This window comes from Macaca mulatta, chromosome 11, assembly GCF_049350105.2.
Source record: "Macaca mulatta isolate MMU2019108-1 chromosome 11, T2T-MMU8v2.0, whole genome shotgun sequence".
In the NCBI taxonomy this organism is placed as follows: Eukaryota; Metazoa; Chordata; class Mammalia; order Primates; family Cercopithecidae; genus Macaca; species Macaca mulatta.
In genome coordinates, this window is record NC_133416.1 from 52,029,575 (window position 1) to 52,053,501 (window position 23,927).

Consider the following 23,927-nt stretch of genomic DNA (forward strand, 5'->3'; position numbering starts at 1 on the left):
TCCCTGCTGCCATGTGAAGAAGGACACGCTTGCTTCCCCCTCTGCCATGACTGTAAGCTTCCTGAGGCCTTCCAGTCATGCTGAACTGTGAGTCAATTAAATCTCTTTCTTTTATAAATTACCCAGTCTCTGGTATGTCTTAATTAGCAGCATGAGAACAGACTAATATAGACTCCTTCGAGAATCTGATAAATACTCTTTGCTCCACAGTGCAGGGGAAATGTACATTTGCTCATCCTTCCGATTTTGCATGCCACATCAGACAGCCCAAGGTCCCGGTTACAAAGCCCCAATATGGATTAAGTAGTAGGTGATTTAAAAACTTCATTTTTCTCTAATTCTTCATTTGTTTATTTACTCATTTTTTCAACAAAATTTTGAACACTTACCATATGCCAGACACTCTGCTCAATACTACACAATGAGAAATAAGACAGATATGTTTAATTGCCCTCCTTACCTGTAAAATATTGTAGAAGGGCATTTATTGAACTAGCATCACGAATGTGTTGCATTCCTAAAGAGGGAGATTTGGGAACACAAAACAAGGGGTCTGACATAAACCTGGGACAGGGAAAACTTGCAAAAGTCAGAGATGTTTAATCTGAGAAGAGAAGAGAGAACTGAAGGGCTCTCAGTCACTCCCCTGCAATTCCACTGATCATCAACTCCTTGAGGTCAAAAAGGCAGAAACTCCTCTTTCTGCCTTTTTGTGCCTAGCACAATACTGGTTCCCATGCTCTGAGAGTTTATAGGCTTTCATGGTTCATTCACTCATTCTGCTTCCCAGGTGTGGCAGGCAGAGAAATGGCTCTCAGAGATGTCCATGTCCTAATACCCAGAACCTGTGAATATGTTATGTTACATGGCAAGGGGAATTAAGGTTGCAAATTGATTAAAGTTGCTAATCAACTGACCTTGAGATGAAGTATCCTGTATTATCCAGATGGGCCCAATGTAATCATAAGATTCCTTACAATTGGAAGAGGGAGGCAAATTAGGAGGTCCTAGTCAGAGAGAGATTTCAAGATGCTACATTCTCGCTTTGAGGTTGGAGGAAGGGGCCAGAAGCCAAGGAATGCAGGCAGCCTCAAGAAGCTGGAAAAGACAAGGAAACAGATTCTCCCCAGAGCCTACACAACGAACACAGCCCTGCTTGATTTTAGCCCTGTGAGACCCATTTCAGGGTCTGACCTCTATAACTATAAAATAATAAGTACTTGTTGCTTTAAGATACTCAGTTCATGGTAATTTGTTACAGCAAAAATAGAAAACTAATACACTGGGTGTCAGGCTCACAGAGCCAATTGCTGAAGAAACCAGACAAAGAGCACATGGTTCCCACCCTAAAGGAGCTCACTTTCTTATGGGAGGGGTGACTCATGAACATTAACTCTGTAACATAGCACCAGGAAGGCAGGCTTATGGTTATAGCTACTATGCATTCTGCTGCTTAATAATTATTTACTGAATAAACAAGTAAATGAATGTCTTAAGTACTAGAATAGAAAGATCTGCAAAGTGCACTGGCACCACAGAGGAGGAAATGATGAATTCAGAGAAAATAGTCAGGTCAAGTCAAGTCTAAAAGAACAATACCGTTAAAGAGAGAAAGAACCAAAGCCAATTCAAACAGTTACTAGTATGTCTCAAAGCACAAGGAATAAAGTCTATGCAAGGAAAAGTAAGCAGTCATCAAGGCTGCAGAAAGGCATAAAGCAGAGGCTGCAAGAGGGCAACCATATCCAGTCTGCAAATGGGCTTTTTTTGGTCTTAGCATGTTGGTTAAGAATTCTTATTTAGTTATACACATTTAAAAAGCGGGAAGTTCCACATAAAGTCCAGGTTTCTGACACCTCTTCAAAGGTAACCACACTGGGCTTAAAGTGAGTAGCAGGTGCCTCTTTTTTATATGGAACATGTGGCCCCAGTATGCCACAGTCTTGCTTAGCTTGTTTTTTACCTGCCAGGCCTTTGAAGACATTTGGACCTCTAAAGTGGAATGGAGTCAGATAATAGAGAACTGCAAGGGTTTGGGCAGGTAATGAAGATCAATAGAAGTAGGACAGGACATAATAATAAACATACACTAAACACCACTATTAATGATTACTTTGTGTTAAGCCACTGACATGCATTATTTCATTTAATTCTCACATTGAATGTATGGAATGAATGCTACTATTACTCTCTCCATTTTACAGAAATAAAATGAAACTTAGGAAGGTTAAGTAACTTTGTTCAAGGTCACAAAGCTAGGGTTTCAAACCCAGGAGACAGATACCACAATAAATGTACTAACCCTACACAATACTGGCGTTATCTGACATGTAGACGGAAAATGACAACAAATCTTGTCAATTTGGCTTCTACAATGTGGCAGCTTCCTTTTCTATTTGTCTAAAAGATTACAAACATCTCCTGGCTAAGCCCCGGGTTACATCTCATTACAATTCATCCTCACTCTGCAAAATGAACCACTAACTTCTCCCTCTTTCCTTCCAGCTCTGTAACTCTGTATCTTCTTTGAATTGCCATAACCTTGAGATGTCATCAAGCCCAATTCTCTATAAAGGTCTACTTTCATTGATGCCCCTCCATTCATCTTCACATAGGATGTTGGTTATTTCCCCTGTTACATCACTAATTCTTTTTGCCTGTCTCATACCAAGATCATATCTTGAAGTCAGACTTTGACAACTAGATTCACTATTCTTTATCAGAGATTTAAGCAGTTTTATGAAATATTGATCAATAATAAAAATATTCTGAATATCTCAATATGTGCATCTTTTCCTAAGTGTGTTTCTTCTCTGAGCATTCCTTGGTTTGGATCTCAGCCCTTACATGCATGTCTTAAAGCAAGTTATTCAGTCTCTTCCAGCTGATTTTATAAGGCTGCTCCCAAGATTCAATGAAATAAGATAGCAAAATTTCAGTGGTTGGCTCACATTAAGGATCCTACAAATCTACTTCACTTCCCATTGTTGGATTTTATTTGATCTTTACAAGAATCATATGCCACAGATATCCCTCACTATAGATGAAGACGTGTTCAGAGCAGTCAAGGTCCAAAGACACACAAAGGACATGGAGCAAAGCTGGCACCAAGATCTTCTGAATTCAAATCAGTGGCTCTTTCCTCTGCACTCTGGCATTCTTAATTTCTAAATGTATCCAATATACAATTATTACAGCAATAAGTATTAAAAATTAGGAGGAAAAATAAATATCCACTGGTAAAGAAATGCATATGTAAATTATCCACTTGGTAAAATTTAAATGAATCATTAAAGATGAGAACTATGAAGATTAGGCAGCAGCAAAGAAAGTACTTACACTATGATTTTTAAAAGTATGATATTTAAGATACATATTATGTTCACAACTAAGCAAAAATGCAGAGAAAAAATGGAAAAGACAAAAGTAAACACAAAACTGTGTCATTGCATTATAGAATTCTGGACAAATAATTCATCTCCACTGTCCATGTTTTAAGTTTGGTTCTATTTTCTAATGAAAACAGGCAAGCATTGTAGCAACCTTTTTGGGAATAACCTGTCAGTTACCAAGTCATTGTTGAGCAATAATCAACGATGAATCCAAATCCATCCTTAAGGTGTTCACAGTTGATAAGGAAAAGTCCAAGAAGAATACAGCCACAATACAGTGGGATGAGACCACAGCACAGAAGGCATTAGTGCACCAGATAAGAAGCCACTGAATTAGGATGGTCAACAAAGTAGGTCCTAAGAGAGAGCAGCACCTAGAAGAACAGCAATTCCTCTTGCTGGCTCACAAGGGAAAGGCAGGTAGAGGAATTAGCATTTGCAGAGGCATGAAGCCAGGTGAAGACAAGTGTGAAACATGGCAGACCTAAGAATCTCACATAACCTAGTATTTCTGGATTGCAGGGTATGACTGGAAAGAACACAGGAGAAAAGCCGGAAAGACAGATTACTGTCAAGGGTGCCTGAAACAAGTTTAGGTTATAACTTGTCAAGGGAAGCCTTTCAAGAAGGACATAACCAACCTAGCATTTTAGAAAGGCAAATGTCCTCTTGAGTTAAAAAAACCTTTTATGTCTATATACAGAGTCTAAAACAAATTTATGGTAATGGAAAAAATATGTACCCTTTTTTTTCTAAGTAGAATTTGTATAAGTAAGGCTCAAGATTCTATTAATTGTGGCTCTTCCTAACCAAGATCTACAAGTTAAAATAAAATAGTAAGGAAATAAAACTCATTTAAATGCCCCTAAAACTTTTAGTAGCAACCCATAGGTTTCCCTAACAAGTTGTTTTTAAGTAAAGAAAAAGATTTGTTGCGGGAAGTCAGGGACCCCAAATGGAGGGACCGGCTGGAGCCACGGCAGAGGAACATAAAATGTGAAGATTTCATGGACATTTATTGGTTCCCAAAATTAATACTTTTATAATTTCTTAAGCCTGTCTTTACTTTAACCTATGAACATAAATTGTGAAGATTTCATAGACATTTTTCAGTTCCCAAATAATACTCTTATAATTTCTTATGCCTGTCTTTACTTCAGTCTCTTAATTCTGTTATCTTTGTAAGCTAAGAATGTACGTCCCCTCAGGACCACTATTGTACAAATTGATTGTAAAACCTGTGTTTGAACAATATGAAATCAGTGCACATTGAAAAAGAACAGAATAACAGCGATTTTCAGGGAACAATGGAAGACAACCATAAGGTCTGACTGCTTGCAGGGTCGGGCAGAATACAGCCATATTTTTCTTCTTGCAGAGAGCCTATAAATGGATTGCAAGTAGGGAAGATACTGCTAAATTCTTTTCCTAGCAAGGAATATTAATAATTAAGACCCTGGGAAAGGAATGCATTCCTGGGGGCAGGTCTATAAACGGCCGCTCTGGGAGTGTCTATCTTCTGCAGTTGAGACAAGGACTGAAATACGCCCTGGTCTCCTGCACTATCCTCAGGTTTATTAGAGTGGGGAAAAAACCCCACCCTGGTGAATTTGAGGTCAGACCAGTCCCGTGCTCTCGAACCCTGTTTTCTGTTGTTTAAGATGTTTATCAAGACAATGCATGCACAGCTGAATATAGACCCTCTTCAGGAGTTTTTGATTTCACCCTTTGCTTGTGATCTTTGCTTTGCCCTTTGCCTTGTGATCTTTATTGGCCTCAGAAGCATGTGATCTTTGTTCTCTCTTTTGCCCTTTGAAGCATGTGATCTTTGTGACCTACTCCCTGTTTGTACATCCCCTCCCCTTTTAAAGTCCTTAATAAAAACCTGCTGGTTTTGCAGCCCAGGGAGGCATCATGGTCCTACCGATATGTGATGTCACCCCCAGAGGCCCAGCTGTAAAATTCCTCTCTTTGTACTCTTTCTCTTTATTTCTCAGCCAGATGACACTTTGGGAAAACAGAAAGAATCTACATTGAAATATTGGGGGTGGGTTCCCCCGATAAATATTCCCATCAAGAAAGCCTACAAATAAATTATTCTTACCATTGTGGTATATATTAACATTTGGGGCATCATCAACCCAAACTAGCCCTTGATCTTGAAAGGTGAGACCTGGAGTGGCTGTAAGGATCAAAGGGTTAACTACTGGGTCTGGTCCTCAAGTTTCAGTGCCCTATAACAAACAAGAACTCAACCAATAGACAAGCAAAAACAAAACACCAAAAATAAAGAATATTGTATTTTTTCCTTCTTTACTAGTTGTCTGGTTTCTTTTAGTACTGACTTCAATACACAAATCAAGCTTGTTCTCATAAAGTGATGTAACGTGGTTCCTACAAGAAGCATATGACAATGCTGCTATTCCTAAACCACCACTGATGCTCCTTCCCATGGCTCACTCATGTCTTTTATGGGCAATCTCTGGATCTAACCACAAACCACATTGATGAACCCATACCACTTTCATATCTTCTAAATATACATATAAGCCCCTAAATTTTATGTCTCCATAACACATGTCCAACTATTCATAAATTTATGACAAATGTCTGACTTTTATGGATACTTCCAGATAAACAAAAATAAACAAACAATATAAAAAGAAACAGGCATGGAGAATAAGGCATGTAGCAGAAATGAGGCTTTAAAAGCTGGAGTCACCAATTCAAGGAGCTACAGTCTCTATCAGTTCGAGGATATTATTATTATTATGCAGCTTCCACATATATTTGGGCTTACATGTGCTGACATATGTGCCAACTACATGCATTATGTCATGTAATCTTTACAACAATCCCTGGAAGAAGAAATTACTTCCCCCATTGTTTACAGGAAAAACCTAGGTTCTAGAAAGTTAAGTTGTGCAATTAAAGTCACACATCAAAGCAGAGGTAGGCAAATCAATGCCTTTGTCAAATTACATCAAAGATCATCAAAGGTACGAGTGGGCAAGGAAAGAAGTGGGGAAGTGGGAAGAGTCACATTAAAATAGCAGAATGACACAGGATAGGCTGGGTGCAGTGGCTTATGCGTGTAATCCCAGTACTTCGGGAGGCCGAGGTGGACGGATTGCCTGAGGTCAGGAGTTTGAGAACAGCCTGGCCAACATGGTGAAACTCTGTCTCTACTAAAAATACTAAAATTAGCCGGGTGTGGTGGTGTGTGCCCATAATCCCAGCTACTCAGGAGGCTGAGGCAGGCAGAAGTGCTTGAACCTGGGAGGCAGAGGTTGCAGTGAGCCAAGATCGTGCCACTACTGCACTCCAGGCTAGATGACAAAGCAAGACTCCATCTTTAAAAAATTAAAAAAAAGAGTGACCCGGGATAGAAAACTTTTCAAAGGTATGATTCCCTGGACCCTGACATGCTCCCTAATCACTGTATTCCCCAGCAGCCCTGTATGAGGGCCCAGTGAAGGGTGCTACAAATGGAGGTATGCTGTGGAGGGGAGGTGGGGGGAGACAGAGAGACAGAGAAACAGAAACACAGCATTGGACAATCTAGTGGTCATCATTGCCTCTCTCTATTGCCTCAACTTCCAGAAAACATGACTTAACTCTGAAGACAGGGCAATGCTGTCTGTAGCAGCCAGCAAACACTACCAAACAGAGAGACCTTATCCAGTCACTTTCTAAACATCAGACCACGAGCAAATAGCTGCAGCTCTGGCCTATCTACCATTGCAATTCAAAAGCATCTTGTACTGTGAACAGCTTGCGGGTAATGTGTGTAATGTTTAGACTCACAAGGAACTCATGTTAATCTCTGGATCATTGATCCCATTCGGGGACACTTCCTTTCTCCTGTATCTTTTCACCTATTGCTTCGAGAAGCTCTAGAAAGGCTTCTGGATCATGCATGTCCAGTGCTGCTCTTTGCCCCAGTATAGTTTCCAGCACCTGCCATGGCACTGGCCTTCTCTCTGTTTCCTGTTCTGTTCCAGCCTTTGCTTGCAACCTGGGCTACCCTGAGGTAGGCCAAGGAGTGCTATATAAAGTCCACTTCTAACAAGTCATGTTGTTTAATGTTTGCTTTCTAAGTTTACAGTTTTTCCATATTAAAAACTAATTCATAACCCGGTATCCCCCGACTTTGTAAGGAAAACAATAGCATAAGTCTTTAAAGCACCATTGAATCTAAACCTCTCAAAGCTTTTAGTAAAAAATAGGATTATTTCAGGATAACTCAAGCCGGGGGCTACCAATAACACTTTCAGAAACAGAATTCTTTCATCCTTTTATATAGATTCAATAGCTTTTCAGAACTGAAAGGGATAAGAGGTCATTTGTTTAATCCAGGCCTCTCCAACAGGCTAGCTACAACACCATCAGCCTCTATTAACTATTTCCTCAAAAGTAGCTCATTTCAAACCTTGAGTCTGTGTCTCTCCCTCCTGGAGTCAGTTTTCCTCAAATGGGAGATGTTTCTTGTCTGTGTGCGCACCTTTTCCTGCTGCAATATTCCTCACAGTTGAGACTTCCTACCTCCTACCTTTCAGGGGCTTCTCTTCCATGAAAAGCTTCCTTACCCTTCTTATTTTCAAGTGTGTGTGTGTGTGTGTGTGTGTGTGTGTGTGTGTGTGTGAGAGAGAGAGAGAGAGATGTAATTTTTGCAGATTTGAAGTTCAGAGAGAAAAGACACAGCATTTGCCAAACCCGTGTGATTTAAATTAAAAGTCTATCCTTCTGTCTCTATATAATCTTGTATTTGGGGGTGCCACATGATAACACTTATCAAACAGCTTGATTTGCTAGAAATCATTCCCTTAAAACAAGCCAAAAATTAACTTTCCCTAAACTCCACTCATTGGTCCCAGTTCTACACTTCATATCTATATGAATACAGCAGACCTGAGTTAAAGAAAACTCTCATGTTCTCCCTAGCATTTCTCTTCTCCAGGACAAAAATACTCAATTTTTTCCCCAAAATTCCTAACAGTCATACAGAGTCTTTGCTATTTTAAGTTGCTGTACACCTCTTAACCTGGTTTTCATATGAGAGTTTGTTCAATGTACCTTTTAAAGTGGGTCTCCAGAACTGAACAGGTGCAGGCAGTCTGACCATTCAGAGTCCAATAGCACTCTGATGTCTCTTGTTCTGGATGGCCTATTTCCAAAAGCACAATCCAAAAACCCTGTATCATTTTGTAGACACATACTGAGCTGACAGTACAACGCTTTCCTGCTTTGTTCTATTCAGCCATTCTCCCCCTCCCCTATTCTTCACTTGTTTTTGGAAACCAAAAATCAGGACTTTATAAGTAGCCCTGTTAGGTTTCATGTTATGCTCAGACTAGGGCTATAGACAAGATCAGAGACAACCACCCCATATTGCTAAGCAGTTCCCCTCCCCCACCCATCACCCACCCTTTAACTGCTTAAGAACATTTGGGGAGAAAAGGAACTCCATTCCAGGAATGTTACTCCAATACTTTCACTGCCTCTCTAGAACTGCTGAATAGAGCCATCAACTTGGAAAATCCATTGTCTTTGAGTCTCTGACCCCTTTAAACATTGTTCTTGGTTGACTGAATGCCATTTATCTATGGAACAGCCGTCCCTGTACTTTTGAGAAGTCAACACCTATTCAACTTATTGCATAAACTCGATTATGTTTTAGGCAATATAATTAGCCTTCTTTTTATATTAGAAAAAAATTATGCATCCCTCTGAAGATCTTATAGTGCTAAGATTAATCCCTATTTAAAAACTGTATGCAACCTTTTGTAGATTTCTACAGATCCTGTTCAGTGTCCTCAGTCCACTGGCCACTCCAGCTGAGAGCAGTAAAAGAGAACACAGTCAGGACAGGTGGTAAGAATACTAATCAGTGCATTCCCCGTTTTTGACCATGAAACTCATAGAACCAACCTACATTCACAATTAGAAAAATAATGTCCCTTCCTTTCTGCCTTCAACACAATCCTAAAAATTGAAACTTGGAAAGTGTATTACTTTTTTTAAGTTTTAACAAGAAGAAGAAGACAGTACAATTATCTTAAAATGTAGAATATAAGTTCATCTCCCAAAAGGCAGAGCAGTTTGTCCCAGAAGAATACTTTCCTGGCTCAAATTTTTATAACGCTGCTCCAAATTTAAGCTTTGTCTTTTAAGGCGTAAAATTCAAAGGTCAAATTCAAGTTGGGTACTCAAAGACGAAACAAAACAATTATCTGATTAATTCAATTAGCTAGTCTACATCATTAGGATTCCTATACTTTAAGTAATTTTTAAAAAGTCATTATTTACATAATTTCCACAACTTTCCATTTCATGTTATTTGAGAAATACGTTATTTTGAAAAGAACCTTGTGGTTGTAATATCAAAGATTTTCCATACACTGCTTTGGGTGAGGGGAGAACTGTTAGCACTGCCTTTTAATTTTTCCCCACTGTAAGTGTTGTACTTAAATAGCCTATTAAACTATTTACTATATGTGAGAAGGCCATTGAATGATTGTTTCCACATTGCAACAAGAAGTTAGTCGTAAATCTAAGAAGTTCACAAGAAAAACTAAATCAATATTAAATAAATGAATCATGTAAAGAGTCAAAATAATACTTCACTCGCATAGTTAAAAATGTGCTGGTCTGATCCTACTCTTTTGGAAAGAGTGAAGCAATATAGTGAAACAATGATGAGGGCCATTGATTTAATCAGTTATTACACTTTTCAATATAAACCTAATTTTGGCTGTCTGAGCTGAAACTTAATGCAAGTTTATTTGGACAGTCCACTTTCCTTTGTTTGTACAATGGAAAATAATATAAAGACCTGCGCATAAAAATCATTCTTATTATTTAAAAAAGAAGAAAAAAAGAAAAACTAGTAAATGTTTTATTAAAAATTGTTGTACAGATGTAAACCTTATTAACTGTACCTTATTTATGTAAAATTATTTATTGACAGCTTAATTCTACCATGTTATTATTTGCTGCCAATACAAATGAACATTATAAATAAGAAAATATGAAATTCATTTTAGACTTATAACTAATAATATGAGAAACTATCATTTATTAAAATCACTTGTGGGATCTCTAAACTGTTTTAAAATGCCAACTTTAGAAATGAAGCCAAATCAAGTGAATCATTTTCTATCCTTGATTAGAGCTGCACTGACTTTCAGATTGTATATTTATTTTTAAGAAAAAGATAAACACAGGACTTCATAAACCTCTAGGGTTAAACACTATAATTTACAAGAGTTATGCAAAAGGCACAAAGTAGGAAAAACTGGGAAGCAGATGGAGAAAAATAAGACCTGCTTAAAGTAATTTTTCAAGCAGTAGAGAAGATAAAGTCATCTAGAAAATGTCTTTAGCATTACTCTTACATGCTCTGGCCCAGCCTTTCTTTTCTATCTAGTAAACTGCCCCAAACTTTGATAGCTTGAGACTCTTCAAACATCCCTATAAAATAAGTACACACACACACACACACACATACACACATGCACATGAATGTCTGTCCACCTGTTAAATGGAATTTTTTGTCCATTTCCACTTACCTGAACTGCCAGAGATTTTCTGAAGTAAAAACCCAGTACCATATCATGATGAAATAACTGAAGCTAAGTGTGGGACCTCTTTTGATCTCCACTCCCGAAATCTAACACTGAAGACTTAATTCCACAGAGATGCCACCATGATACGGTACCAGATATTTGGGTTTTAGGTCTCTACTCCAGAAGTCTTTTCCTGATACCCTCATATATGGTGATAAATGTCTCCTTAATTTGCACAAGAGTTTTCAATTGTCCTCATAGGAGACCACCTTGAAGGAGCGAGTAAAAGGTTTAGTCATGGTTTCTATTTTTCTGTTTGAATTCAATACATTCTAGTTAAATGGACAATTAATAGGTCACTTCCAAAATAGTAGTGTATCAGTCTCGGTTAATAAACAATCCCCACAGTTGATAATGGGCCCTATGTATTCAACAAGTCCCTGTATACACTCAGCTCATCGACTAAATCCCTTTTCAGGTAGACAGGGTTATATGGGAAGATGAGCTAGAATGAGTCTATAAAAGTCAGTTTCATTCACTGCTTTATTTTTCAGTCAAGTGTTTTAAATGGTGTCCAGAAATTCACTTGGAATGTGAGACAGGAGAAAAGACTGACACACAGAGCCTTGCTTTATGACCATACAAAAGGGCAACTGACCCTTGCCCAAGCCTTTTCCATGTGAAATGGTTCCTAAAGTTCATCTGCAGAGTGAAAAATCGTGGTGAGGTCGCGTGTGGATGAGTCGAGTGAAAGTGACGATTGGTCACGGGTCTGTCACCCATTGTGGCCGGGTCTCAGCCATGTAAAGTGCTCTGTGGGAAAGTATCAGCCCCCTAAAGAGATGCTCAGAGCCTGCAGCTCATTAAACTGCCAGCATTTGCTGCCTCACTTGTCAGGAATTATTCTGTCGAGCAACTGTTTTCCTGAACCATTCCCAAGACACATGCACAGAGGCAGCAGGGATCTGAATTGAACCGTGATGGGGTTCGGCACAGGAGCCGGACTCAACTCTTATTTCACTTTTCACCTGACAGAGCTGTTAAGCTGAATAAGTGTTTTCTCTTGGGCAGCTGAAAGAAATGCACCCCTCCACTGGATCTCTTTACCATAAACTCAAATTCCCTGCCTAGAGATTCTCATCTGACCCAGAAATCTCAAGACCAAGGGGAACTTTACTTTTATGCCTGTGTTTTTCCTTTGCCTGTGAGATTGTATGTGTGCACGCTGCGAGATTTCGAAAGTCTGTCATTCTCACTCCACCCCCAGACTCTACTAAAATTTTGCTTTTATAATGTTGGGAGAAAAGAGTTCTCTTGAAAATATTTCCAACAGTTCTGGTTGGTTACCTTCAAGATGCCAAAAATGAGAGATTTATCTCCTCTCATGATCTTGACAATTTTAAAGGGGGAATTATTCTCAATAGATACTTAGTGACTTTCTGTGTTACATTTTAAGCGGAATGGAAATTTTACACAGCACAACTTTTTCACCTTCCTTCCTTTCCTTTTTCCTCTTCTTTAAAGGAGTGTTGCTACACATTTCAGAAAAGCCAAACTGGTCCCTCCGAGATCTTTTATATCAAATGGAAAACAAGTTGCTTTTGGTGATGTGTCGGCCCTGGGTTTCAATGCCATTAGAACTGCTCACAATTGCTCAGTGTGCTGAGGTTTGATAAATCTCTGGAAAGCTCCTGAATAGGATTGCTGTGATTTTTAGTGAGGAATTAGCTCCTTGCCGTTGCATTACCAATTAGTTTTCCAGAGCACATTAAATCCTGCAGCTTTCGTTTACAGAGTAACTGAGGCATTGCTGATGAAGCATAAAAACTTACTTGGAAAAGCAGCGGAGGATGCAGTGCGCCGACAGGACCCACCACAGCATGCCGAGTAGAATGGCGGCGCGCTCAGAAGAAAATGTTTGGAAGGTGCTGCGGAGAAAGCATTGATCTCATTGATTAGCCATTTCTTTAAGACAATATTCAAAACTCCAGTTTCCTAAAAGTCATTGAGTAAATACTTTGCTTAGTTTTGTTTTGAAATTAAAGTTGTTGTAAAGTAGCCTTTGTCTGTCAAAGAGCATGCCAAATAATCTCAAGATTTGAGAGGTGTGGTGGAAAGACGCAAAGAGACTATGAAACACTAAGCCTCTTAGATCATTTTCTGCGCAGTCATCATTGTAAACAGTAAACATCAAATATTCCTTTATTTAAAATACCCTAGAGCAACACTGTCCAAGAAAACTATCTGTGATTATTGGAAATGTCTACATCTGCATTGTTCAAAATGGTATCTGCTACCCACATACAGCTACTGTACACTTAAAATGTAGCTAATATAATGACTAACTGAATGTTTAATCTAAATTCACTTATATTTAAATAGACTCATACGACTAGGGGTTACATTAAATAGCACAGCTCTAGATATGCTACTTACCAAGAAACGATTTAAATTTTATGTGCTTACATTTAATTGTTAAAGTTTGTATCACTTTGCTTATTTTCAGATGGTTCTTTGAAACATATAGTTAGTTGGATTCCAAAGTTGGTAAGAGTAAATTTACTGAGCGATTCCATAACAAAAAGTAGTGTTTCTGATCACATTTACATGACTTAAAGTATTTGAGAATAATCCCATCTTATCTCAAGAGAAATCTAGTCACCCTGAAGATATGTGTTTCTAGTATAGTGAGTTGCCGTGTAATTCTGCTCTGCATAGTTTTATTAAAATAATCTATTCATAAAATTTTCAGGAGAGACGCATGAACTATTTATGATTACTCCTGTGCAAAAGTATGAAAAAGAGACCCATTTTGGTGACTAAAAATTTCTATAAAAATTTTTTGAAGTCTCATTAGTATAAGTTGTTCTATTATTTTAACTATAAAACCATCATAGAAATGATGAATCATCCTCTTTGAATTTAACATTTTAAGCTAAACTCTGTTCCTCAGTAGATGACAACAGTTATAAAGGATAAAACATGAATAATAACTCTCCATTACTGAGCACTTACTGTATGCCATGCTTTGGTTATGTGCCTTAGACACACCATGTCCCTTCATAGAATGTGTTTAATACAATATAACTGTAGGTGGAGATTGCCTAAAGTGGGCACTTGCCCATACCATGACACACTCTGAACAGAGTGCCTAGCACATTCTAAATAGTCAAAACTTTTTTAGTAATTGAGTAAATGGTCTTCCAAACTAACAAACAGAAAACTTCCCTGGTCTTAGGGAAAGAATGAGGGTCAAGAATTAATCCTTCCCCTGCTTCCTGACCCATCCTAAAACATGGCGTCTTTCATAACTGATGACCTTGAAATCTAAAACATGACTTGAAAATAAATATTTTTATGATTCTCCTTTCATATTCAAGTGACAAATTCTTTCCTTTTCTTAATCACATTCAGTGAATATTGTTTCCATATGACTACATACCTTTTTGAAGAACACAGTAATTTCAGACTTGTATTTTAACGAACTGATGAGTTATGTTCATGTTTATTTTCACAATTTCTGTGAAGGATGTATCAAAATAAGTATAGTTCCCAATAAGAATTATTATAGTATTTCAGGGTCCTGGGTGCTTTAAAATTGCAGATTAATCATAAATGCAGTTTTCTTCCTAGCACACAATGGGAAGTTGTTAACATTAACGCTTTTAGGTTTTTTAAATACTTGGGCTTTTAAAGAATCAAGTGTTTGTTTTAATGATCAATTAAATCAAGTGTTTGTTTCAAATGATCAATTAAATTCTTAGTGATAAATGTGGTTTACAGATGTCTGATCTTAATGCTGAATTAACCAGCAAAACCATTTTAATTGAATAGTCTATATCGCTCTACATTACCCTATCTTAATATATAAAAGCTGTGATCAAAATGACAGTATCAAAATCTGTAATTGCAAAAAAATTAATCATAATCTACAGTAACAATTCTAGTTTTGACTAAAGAACTGGACTTCTTCACATTTTGTGACATGACCAGGCTTGAAATTCTATTGTGTACAATTTTTCACCATTTAAAATCATCTTTTTGACACACATATTTACACATGAGTTTAAGTCAATTCCTGATTGCTATACACAAATACATCTTGTTTAAGCTGGCTTATGTGAAAATCACTGTAAAATTCCAATTAAGTGGTTTTTTTTTTAATGTGTTCCTATTTTGGCCTAAGTCAAATGCTAATCCAGTGAGCATGTGATTGCAGGAGCACTGAATGGTCTTAAGAAATCACCATTTAAAACAATGCACTGCATTGAAGGTATAAATATATACATACCATATATATATATATATATATATATGTAGCACTTTTAACTTTAGTGAACCATATACATTTTTTAAGTAATGACCAAAACAGGAAACTCAGTTTTGAAGAAAACAAAGTGACAAATTGATAGACGTGCCATAAACCCTCAAGAACTACTTGGAAGGTGCTCTGAAAAAGGTAGAAAAGGTAATTTGATCCTATATAAAATGCATTTCAAACCTGATCCGTGCCATCTAGATGCAGTTGCTTAATCATTTATCATGTTAGAAATGATTAACTGTAGGCTCACTGAACAATATTTATAATGATAATATTTAAGGAGTGCTTACTATATATCAGGCACTGGACTAGCTACAAATTTAACACATGCTATCTCATTGATTCATTAACATTCAACACATCTGAAATGTGATTATGACCGCTCACAGCAAATTAAAAGAAAAAAGGATGAGAAAAACAATAAAGATTTAATATAATAATTAATTACTAGCCATGAGGGAGAGAGATTTCATGCACCATGACTCTGCCAGTTATTCAATAAGAGCTTGACCCTGGATAACTGACACATCTCCCAAGATTTCCATGAGAAAGAAAAAAAATGGCCTTTCCTCTGGAAAAAAAATATAAACAGGTCAGGTTCTACAGCATGACGTCAGTTTATATTAATACAACATCTTGAGACACTCCAAATTTCATATCCTACTGTGATGGCTAATACTGAGTGTCAACTTGATTAGATTGAAGGATGCAAAGTATTGATGCTGCATGTGTCTGCGAGGGTGTTGCAAGGGAGATTAACATTTGAGTTAGCGGGCTGGGAAAGGCTAGGTGGGCACCATCTAATCAGCTACCAGCACAGCTAGAATATAAAGCAGGCAGAAAAAAGTGAAAAGACTAGACTGGCCTAGCCTACCAGCCTACATCTTTCTCCCATGCTTCCTTCCCTCAAACGCTGGACTCCAAGTTCTTCAGTTATGGGACTCAAACTGACTCTCCTTGCTCCTCAGCTTGCATACGTCCTATTGTGGGACCTTGTGATTTTGTGTTAATACTTAATAAACTCCCCTTTACATATATGCCTACATATCCTATGAGTTCTGTTCCTCTAGGGAACCCTGACTGATACACCTACCAATCAAGCTTTCAATTTCTGTGTGAAACTGTTATGAGTGACAAACAAAATGACTTAAAATCTTTGGAACTAAACTGGGGCCTGTCTGAATCCAAATGACTAAAATTATGTATTCAGAGAAAACTTCATGAACTTTCCGTATGACTTATTTGAAGATATAGATTCAAGATACTTTTTATTTTGCATGTTTATTTAAGATGGGAACTTCTAGCCAACCTAATGGTGAACTGGACTGATTTTTTTAACTTAGCTGACTAGATGGTTTTGTGATACAAGTATCACATAGCCAAGCAAGGTTACAAGTTTAGCTACTGAGAAATTATTCTGTTTTCTAGAAAACAATAATTTTTTAAATTGTTTTTTGTTCTTTTCATTCTCCTTTAGTAAAGCAGAAGAACATCAGGAATCTAAATGGTGTGAAACCACATTCTTATTGGCAATACAAACTATGGTACTAACTGACTTGAACTGTTTTTGGAAGGAAGAATACTAAAGACCACTAATAAAACTTTCAAATAAATTTCAGGAGCCCACTGCATTTAAGAAGGATGAGGAGAAATAACAGAAAGTTCCAAAGTATCTTACTAAGGCAACCACTGGGGGAAAAAACCCTCTAGGAAAGAATGACAGGGAAGTAAATAATTAAAAATATTATTATAATAAATAATATTTATAGTTAAGTAATTAAATTAATTAAAGGGATCAATTCAACAGGAAGAGCTAACTATCCTAAATATATATGCACCCAATACAGGAGCACCAGATTCATAAAGCAAGTCCTTAGAGACTTACAAAGAGACTTAGACTCCCATACAATAATAATGAGAGACTTCAACTCCCCACTGTCAACATTAGACAGATCAACGAGACAGAAAGTTAACAAGGATATCCAGGAATTGAACTCATCTCTGCAGCAAGCAGAGAATATACATTCTTCTCAGCACCACATCGTACTTACTCCAAAATCGACCACATAATTGGAAGTAAAGCACTCCTCAGCAAATGTACAAGAACAGAAATTATAACAAACAGTCTCTCAGACCACAGTGCAATCAAACTAGAACTCAGGACTAAGAAACTCAATCAAAACCGCTCAACTACATGGAAACTGAATAACCTGCTCCTGAATGACTACTGGTACACAACGAAATGAAGGCAGAAATAAAGATGTTCTTTGAAACCAATGAGAACAAAGATACAACATACCAGAATCTCTGAGACACATTTAAAGCAGTGTGTAGAGGGAAATTTATAGCACTAAATGCCCACAAGAGAAACCTGGAAAGATCTAAAATTGACACTCTAACATCACAATTAAAAGAACTAGAGAAGCAAGAGCAAACACATTCGAAAGCTAGCAGAAGGCAAGAAATAACTAAGATCAGAGCAGAACTGAAGGAGATAGAGACACAAAAAACTCTCCAAAAAATCAATGAATCCAGGAGTTGGTTTTTTGAAAAGATCAACAAAATTGATAGACCGCTAGCAAGACTAATAAAGAAGAAAAGAGAGAAGAATCAAATAGACGCAATAAAAAATGATAAAGGGGATATCACCACCGACCCCCCAGAAATACAAACTACCATCAGAGAATACTATAAACACCTCTACGCAAATAAACTAGAAAATCTAGAAGAAATGGATAATTTCCTGGACACTTACACTCTCCCAAGACTAAACCAGGAAGAAGCTGAATCCCTGAATAGACCAATAGCAGGCTCTGAAATTGAGGCAATAATTAATAGCCTACCAACCAAAAAAAGTCCAGGACCAGATGGATTCACAGCTGAATTCTACCAGAGGTACAAGGAGGAGCTGGTACCATTCCTTCTGAAACTATTCCAATCAATAGAAAAAGAGGGAATCCTCCCTAACTCATTTTATGAGGCCAACATCATCCTGATACCAAAGCCTGGCAGAGACACAACAAAAAAAGATAATTTTAGACCAATATCCCTGATGAACATCGATGCAAAAATCCTCAATAAAATACTGGTAAACCGGATCCAGCAGCACATCAAAAAGCTTATCCACCATGATCAAGTGGGCTTCATCCCCGGGATGCAAGGCTGGTTCAACGTATGCAAATCAATAAACGTAATCCAGCATATAAACAGAACCAAAGACAAAAAACCATATGATTATCTCAATAGATGCAGAAAAGGCCTTTGACAAAATTCAACAGCCCTTCATGCTAAAAACTCTCAATAAATTCGGTATTGATGGAACATATCTCAAAATAATAAGAGCTATTTATGACAAACCCACAGCCAATATCATACTGAATGGGCAAAAACTGGAAAAATTCCCTTTGAAAACTGGCACAAGACAGGGATGCCCTCTCTCACCACTCCTATTTAACACAGTGTTGGAAGTTCTGGCTAGGGCAATCAGGCAAGAGAAAGAAATCAAGGGTATACAGTTAGGAAAAGAAGTCATCAAATTGTCCCTGTTTGCAGATGACATGATTGTATATTTAGCAAACCCCATTGTCTCAGCCCAAAATCTCCTTAAGCTGATAAGAAACTTCAGCAAAGTCTCAGGATACAAAATTAATGTGCAAAAATCACAAGCATTCTTATACACCAGTAACAGACAGAGAGCCAAATCAGGAATGAACTTCCATTCACCATTGCTTCAAAGAGAATAAAATACCTAGGAATCCAACTTACAAGGGATGTAAAGGACCTCTTCAAGGAGAACTACAAACCACTGCTCAGTGAAATAAAAGAGGACACAAACAAATGGAAGAACATACCATGCTCATGGATAGGAAGAATCAAGATCATGAAAATGGCCATACTGCCCAAGGTAATTTATAGATTCAATGCCATCCCCATCAAGCTACCAATGAGTTTCTTCACAGAATTGGAAAAAACTGCTTTAAAGTTCATATGGAACCAAAAAAGAGCCCGCATTGCCAAGACAATCCTAAGTCAAAAGAACAAAGCTGGAGGCATCACGCTACCTGACTTCAAACTATACTACAAGGCTTAGTAACCAAAACAGCATGGTACTGGTACCAAAACAGAGATATAGACCAATGGAACAGAACACAGTCCTCAGAAATAATACCACACATCTACAGCCATCTGATCTTTGATAAACCTGAGAAAAACAAGAAATGGGGAAAGGATTCCCTATTTAATAAATGGTGCTGGGATAATTGGCTAGCCATAAGTAGAAAGCTGAAACTGGATCCTTTCCTTACTCCTTATATGAAAATTAATTCAAGATGGATTAGAGACTTAAATGTTAGACCTAATGCCATAAAAACCCTGGAAGAAAACCTAGGTAATACCATTCAGGACATAGGCATGGGCAAAGACTTCATGTCTAAAACACCAAAAGCAATGGCAACAAAAGCCAAAATTAACAAATGGGATCTAATTAAACTAAAGAGCTTTTGCACAGCAAAAGAAACTACCATCAGAGTGAACAGGCAACCTACAGAATGGGAGAAAATTTTTGCAATCTACTCATCAGACAAAGGGCTAATATCCAGAACCTGCAAAGAACTCAAACAAATTTACAAGAAAAAAACAAACAACCCCATCAAAAAGTGGGCAAAGGATATGAATAGACATTTCTCAAAAGAGGACATTCATACAGCCAACAGACACATGAAAAAATGCTCATCATCACTGGTCATCAGAGAAATGCAAATCAAAACCACAGTGAGATACCATCTCACACCAGTTATAATGGCAATCATTAGAAAGTCAGGAAACAACAGGTGCTGGAGAGGATGTGGAGAAATAGGAACACTTTTACACTGTTGGTGGGATTGTAAACTAGTTCAACCATTATGGAAAACAGTATGGATTCCTCAAGGATCTAGAACTAGAAGTACCATATGACCCAGCCATCCCATTACTGGGTATATACCCAAAGGATTATAAATTATGCTGCTATAAAGACACATGCACACGTATGTTTATTGCGGCACTATTTACAATAGCAAAGACTTGGAATCAACCCAAATGTCCATCAGTGACAGATTGGATTAAGAAAATGTGGCACATATACACCATGGAATACTATGCAGCCATCAAAAAGGATGAGTTTGTGTCCTTTGTAGGGACATGGATGCAGCTGGAAACCATCATTCTCAGCAAACTATAGCAAGAACAGAAAACCAAACACCGCATGTTCTCACTCATAGGTGGGAACTGAACAATGAGATCACTTGGACTCGGGAAGGGGAACATCACACACCGGGGCCTATCATGGGGAGGGGGTAGGGGGGAGGGGGGAGGGATTGCATTGGGAGTTATGCCTGATGTAAATGACGAGTTGATGGGTGCTGACGAGTTGATGGGTGCAGCACACCAACATGGCACAAGTATACATATGTAACAAACCTGCACGTTATCCACATGTACCGTAGAACTTAAAGTATAATAAAAAATAATATTAATAGTTAATTAATTAAAATTAATAATTAAAATAAATAATTTAATAATAAATAATAGATTACAAATAATAATAATGACAGAGAAGTAAATAATTCCAAAAAGATGGTTTTAATGACCTCCTTCACATGCCAGGTACATGGCCATTGAGAAGCTAAAAATCTAAACTTCCGACTTGCAAGTAATACACAATTGAACAGACAGTCTATGGTGGGATAGACCCAAAACAAGACTCCAAAGAACAGCAAACATCTGTCTTGAGTAGTTGGAACAAAGAAATATCAATTAGCTAATGAGGTTTGATTTATTTTAATACTTAGTACATCTGAAAGTAATTCATTCATGTGATCTAATTGCAAACCTTGCCTTCAATCACCAGGCATAACAAGTTAGGTAAATTCATCCTTTACCTTTCTGTTTATCAGAAAACAAGAGAAGCCTGCATTTTTTGCCTCAAAGGTGTTTTAAAGACAGAGAAACAAAAGGTCTTAATGTTTCGGTACAGCTCATGAGAAGATAAATCGAATGAAGTGTCTACTTGTTTGCTTCTGTCCTTTCAACTTAGGGCAAATAATATGTATTGCCTATCCGTCAACTGCTGAGCACTGCACTGTGTGCCGGGACTACAAAGATTGAAAAAGGAGTTTCCTTGCTGGAATAATTTATATTTTTTAATATTCTTTAACTTACAGATTTGAGTCTGCTGGTTAATGAAATGAAATGTAAATTTCTCAGTTACTCCAAATTCAATTTTGTTCAGTGAAACCTGACACACTCCCCAAGGAAATGCAATCTAACAAAATTCATACTGTGCACATCCATAGCCAGTGGTTCTCAACCCTGAATACACATTAGAATTGTCTGGGCTGCTTCTCAAAGATACAGATGCCTAGCCCTTACACCAATTGTTTTAAATCAGGCTGGCTAGGATTGGACACCCGCACAGCATTTTTTCACTTTGTGGGTAATTATAAAATAGAGCAAGGATGAGACCATGAAAAGAACATAAAACAACACCTGACACATCGTAGACAATCAATAAATGTTAGCCTCTCCTCTTGCCATTAGTATATAATCTGAGATCAAGACTAAAACAGCATATAAAAAAGCAGTATTGTCCAGACTTCTACTTAAATACAGAATAAAAAGAAAAGGATATTTTAAGAAAGGCTTGTTCAAAGAAGGCTTTAAGCAGGAGAAACATCTTAATCAGGGTCTTGATTTGGAAAGTACTTGGAAGGGCAAAAGAAGAGAATGAAACCATTCCAAAAAGAAAAGGTTGCAGGGACAAAGGAAAAGAGGCAAAGATGGTGTTAACACATGGGGCAGGTGAAGGAGACCAGCCTGGCTACTGGGACAAGGTTCAAGGGGTGAACATTAAGCAATGTGGCTAGAAGAGTTAAATGCAGTTGATGGAATTAAGGTCTTAAAGGCCAAACTAGGTAATTTCATTTAATCTGTAGTCAAATTGGATAATTTGGACTCTCCTGAGTAGCTTGGTGACATGATGAAAACTACATTTGAGAAAAGTTCTCCTGGCAGTGGTGGATGGGATGCAGTGGAATAAAGAAGGGCCAGGCTGGGCGCGGTGGCTCAAGCCTGTAATCCCAGCACTTTGGGAGGCCGAGATGGGTGGATCACGAGGTCAGGAGATCGAGACCAGCCTGGCTAACACGGTGAAACCCTGTCTCTACTAAAAAAATACAAAAAACTAGCGGGGCGAGGTGGCAGGCGCCTGTAGTCCCAGCTACTCGGGAGGCTGAGGCAGGAGAATGGCATAAACCCGGGAGGCGGAGCTTGCAGTGAGCTGAGATCCGGCCACTGCACTCCAGCCTGGGCGACAGAGTGAGACTCTGTCTCAAAAAAAAAAAAAAAAAAAAAAAAAAAGAAGGGCCAAAGGGAAAGCTGCTATGCAGTAACAACGTGCTGTAGCAACAGGTGATGACAAGCATTTGTGTGAACACTTCCAGCAACATCTTATCTATCCTCACAACACCAACAAGTTGACAGGGTCTGGCTTCCCTCCAGCTATGGGACGCTAGTTCACTGTGATCATCACAGGTGCCCAGGGTCATCACCTCTGCTGCCTTACCCTCAGGGAGTCTCAATTAGACCACTCTGAAAAAAATGATCTAAACTTGAGGAGATTCCTTGCTCTTTGTATTATAAAGTCTATGTCACAAAAGAGAATACTACAAGCCTTTGTGAAGGCTCCCTGAGCTCCCGGCTATAGTACTCTGTGTGATTAATTCCTGCACTGGTCTACTCCAGCAGAAGATAGACCTACCAGGAAATGCATCTGATATTGGTTATCTTGATTTCATCCTGGGACAGATTTTAAATGATCACAAATTATTTGGTACTCCTCCCACTGACAGTGGGGTCTATTTCTTCTTCTCTTGAATTCGGAATGGCCTCGGTGACTTGCTTAACCAAGAGATATGGCAGATAACATTCTGAAACTTCTACAACTAAGTCTTATGAAGTTCCAGAATGTCACTTCCAAGATTAAGTCATAAGAAACTGCAAGACTTCATATGACCTAGTGTTGGAAGTACCAGAATGTCCAAAGTTCCAAAGCCACATGGGTTTTTGGAATGTGTGCTCTTGGTGTTCTCCCTTTCAGAACCCAGCCACTCTGCTATAAAAAGGCCAAGAAACTTGGAGAGCCCAAGTATGAATGCTGCAATAAACAGCTCCAGTTGAGCACCCAGTAAACAGATGGTATCAGCGCCAGCCATGTGAGTAGCCATCTTGGACATCCAGCCCAGTCAAATCTTCCCATGACTTTAGTCCCAGTTGACATCTAACATCACTCAAGATTCTAAGTGTGAACCACCCAGCTGAGCCCAGTCAACCCACAAAACTGTAAGAGAAAATAACAAATTGTTCTTTAAGCCACTGAGTTTTGGGATGGCTTCTTATACAACAATATCCCTTTTACCAATATTTTGCTTATGGTGAAATGGTGGGAAGGAGTCCTGCGCATCTTTTCCTGTATCTTACCAGTGGGTTTTTGAGGTATGTGCTTTAAAGTCAAATACTGAGTCTACCACTGTTCACATTTTGAAATGAAGAAAGAGAGGCTCTGTGAGGTTATATGAATTCCTTATGGTTACAGAATCAGTAATCTGAAGA

At 38.1% G+C, this 23,927-nt stretch overlaps 1 protein-coding gene across 1 annotated transcript in view; it reads right to left on the reverse strand.

Moving 5' to 3' along the window:
* Window positions 1-23,927, reverse strand: part of DBX2 (developing brain homeobox 2) — a 41,150-nt gene that overhangs the window by 10,107 nt on the left and 7,116 nt on the right. Inside the window, exon 2 of the mRNA XM_001092529.5 lies at window positions 12,793-12,888. Coding sequence (XP_001092529.3) covers window positions 12,793-12,888 — 96 coding nt within the window. The remainder of the gene's footprint in view (window positions 1-12,792; window positions 12,889-23,927) is intronic.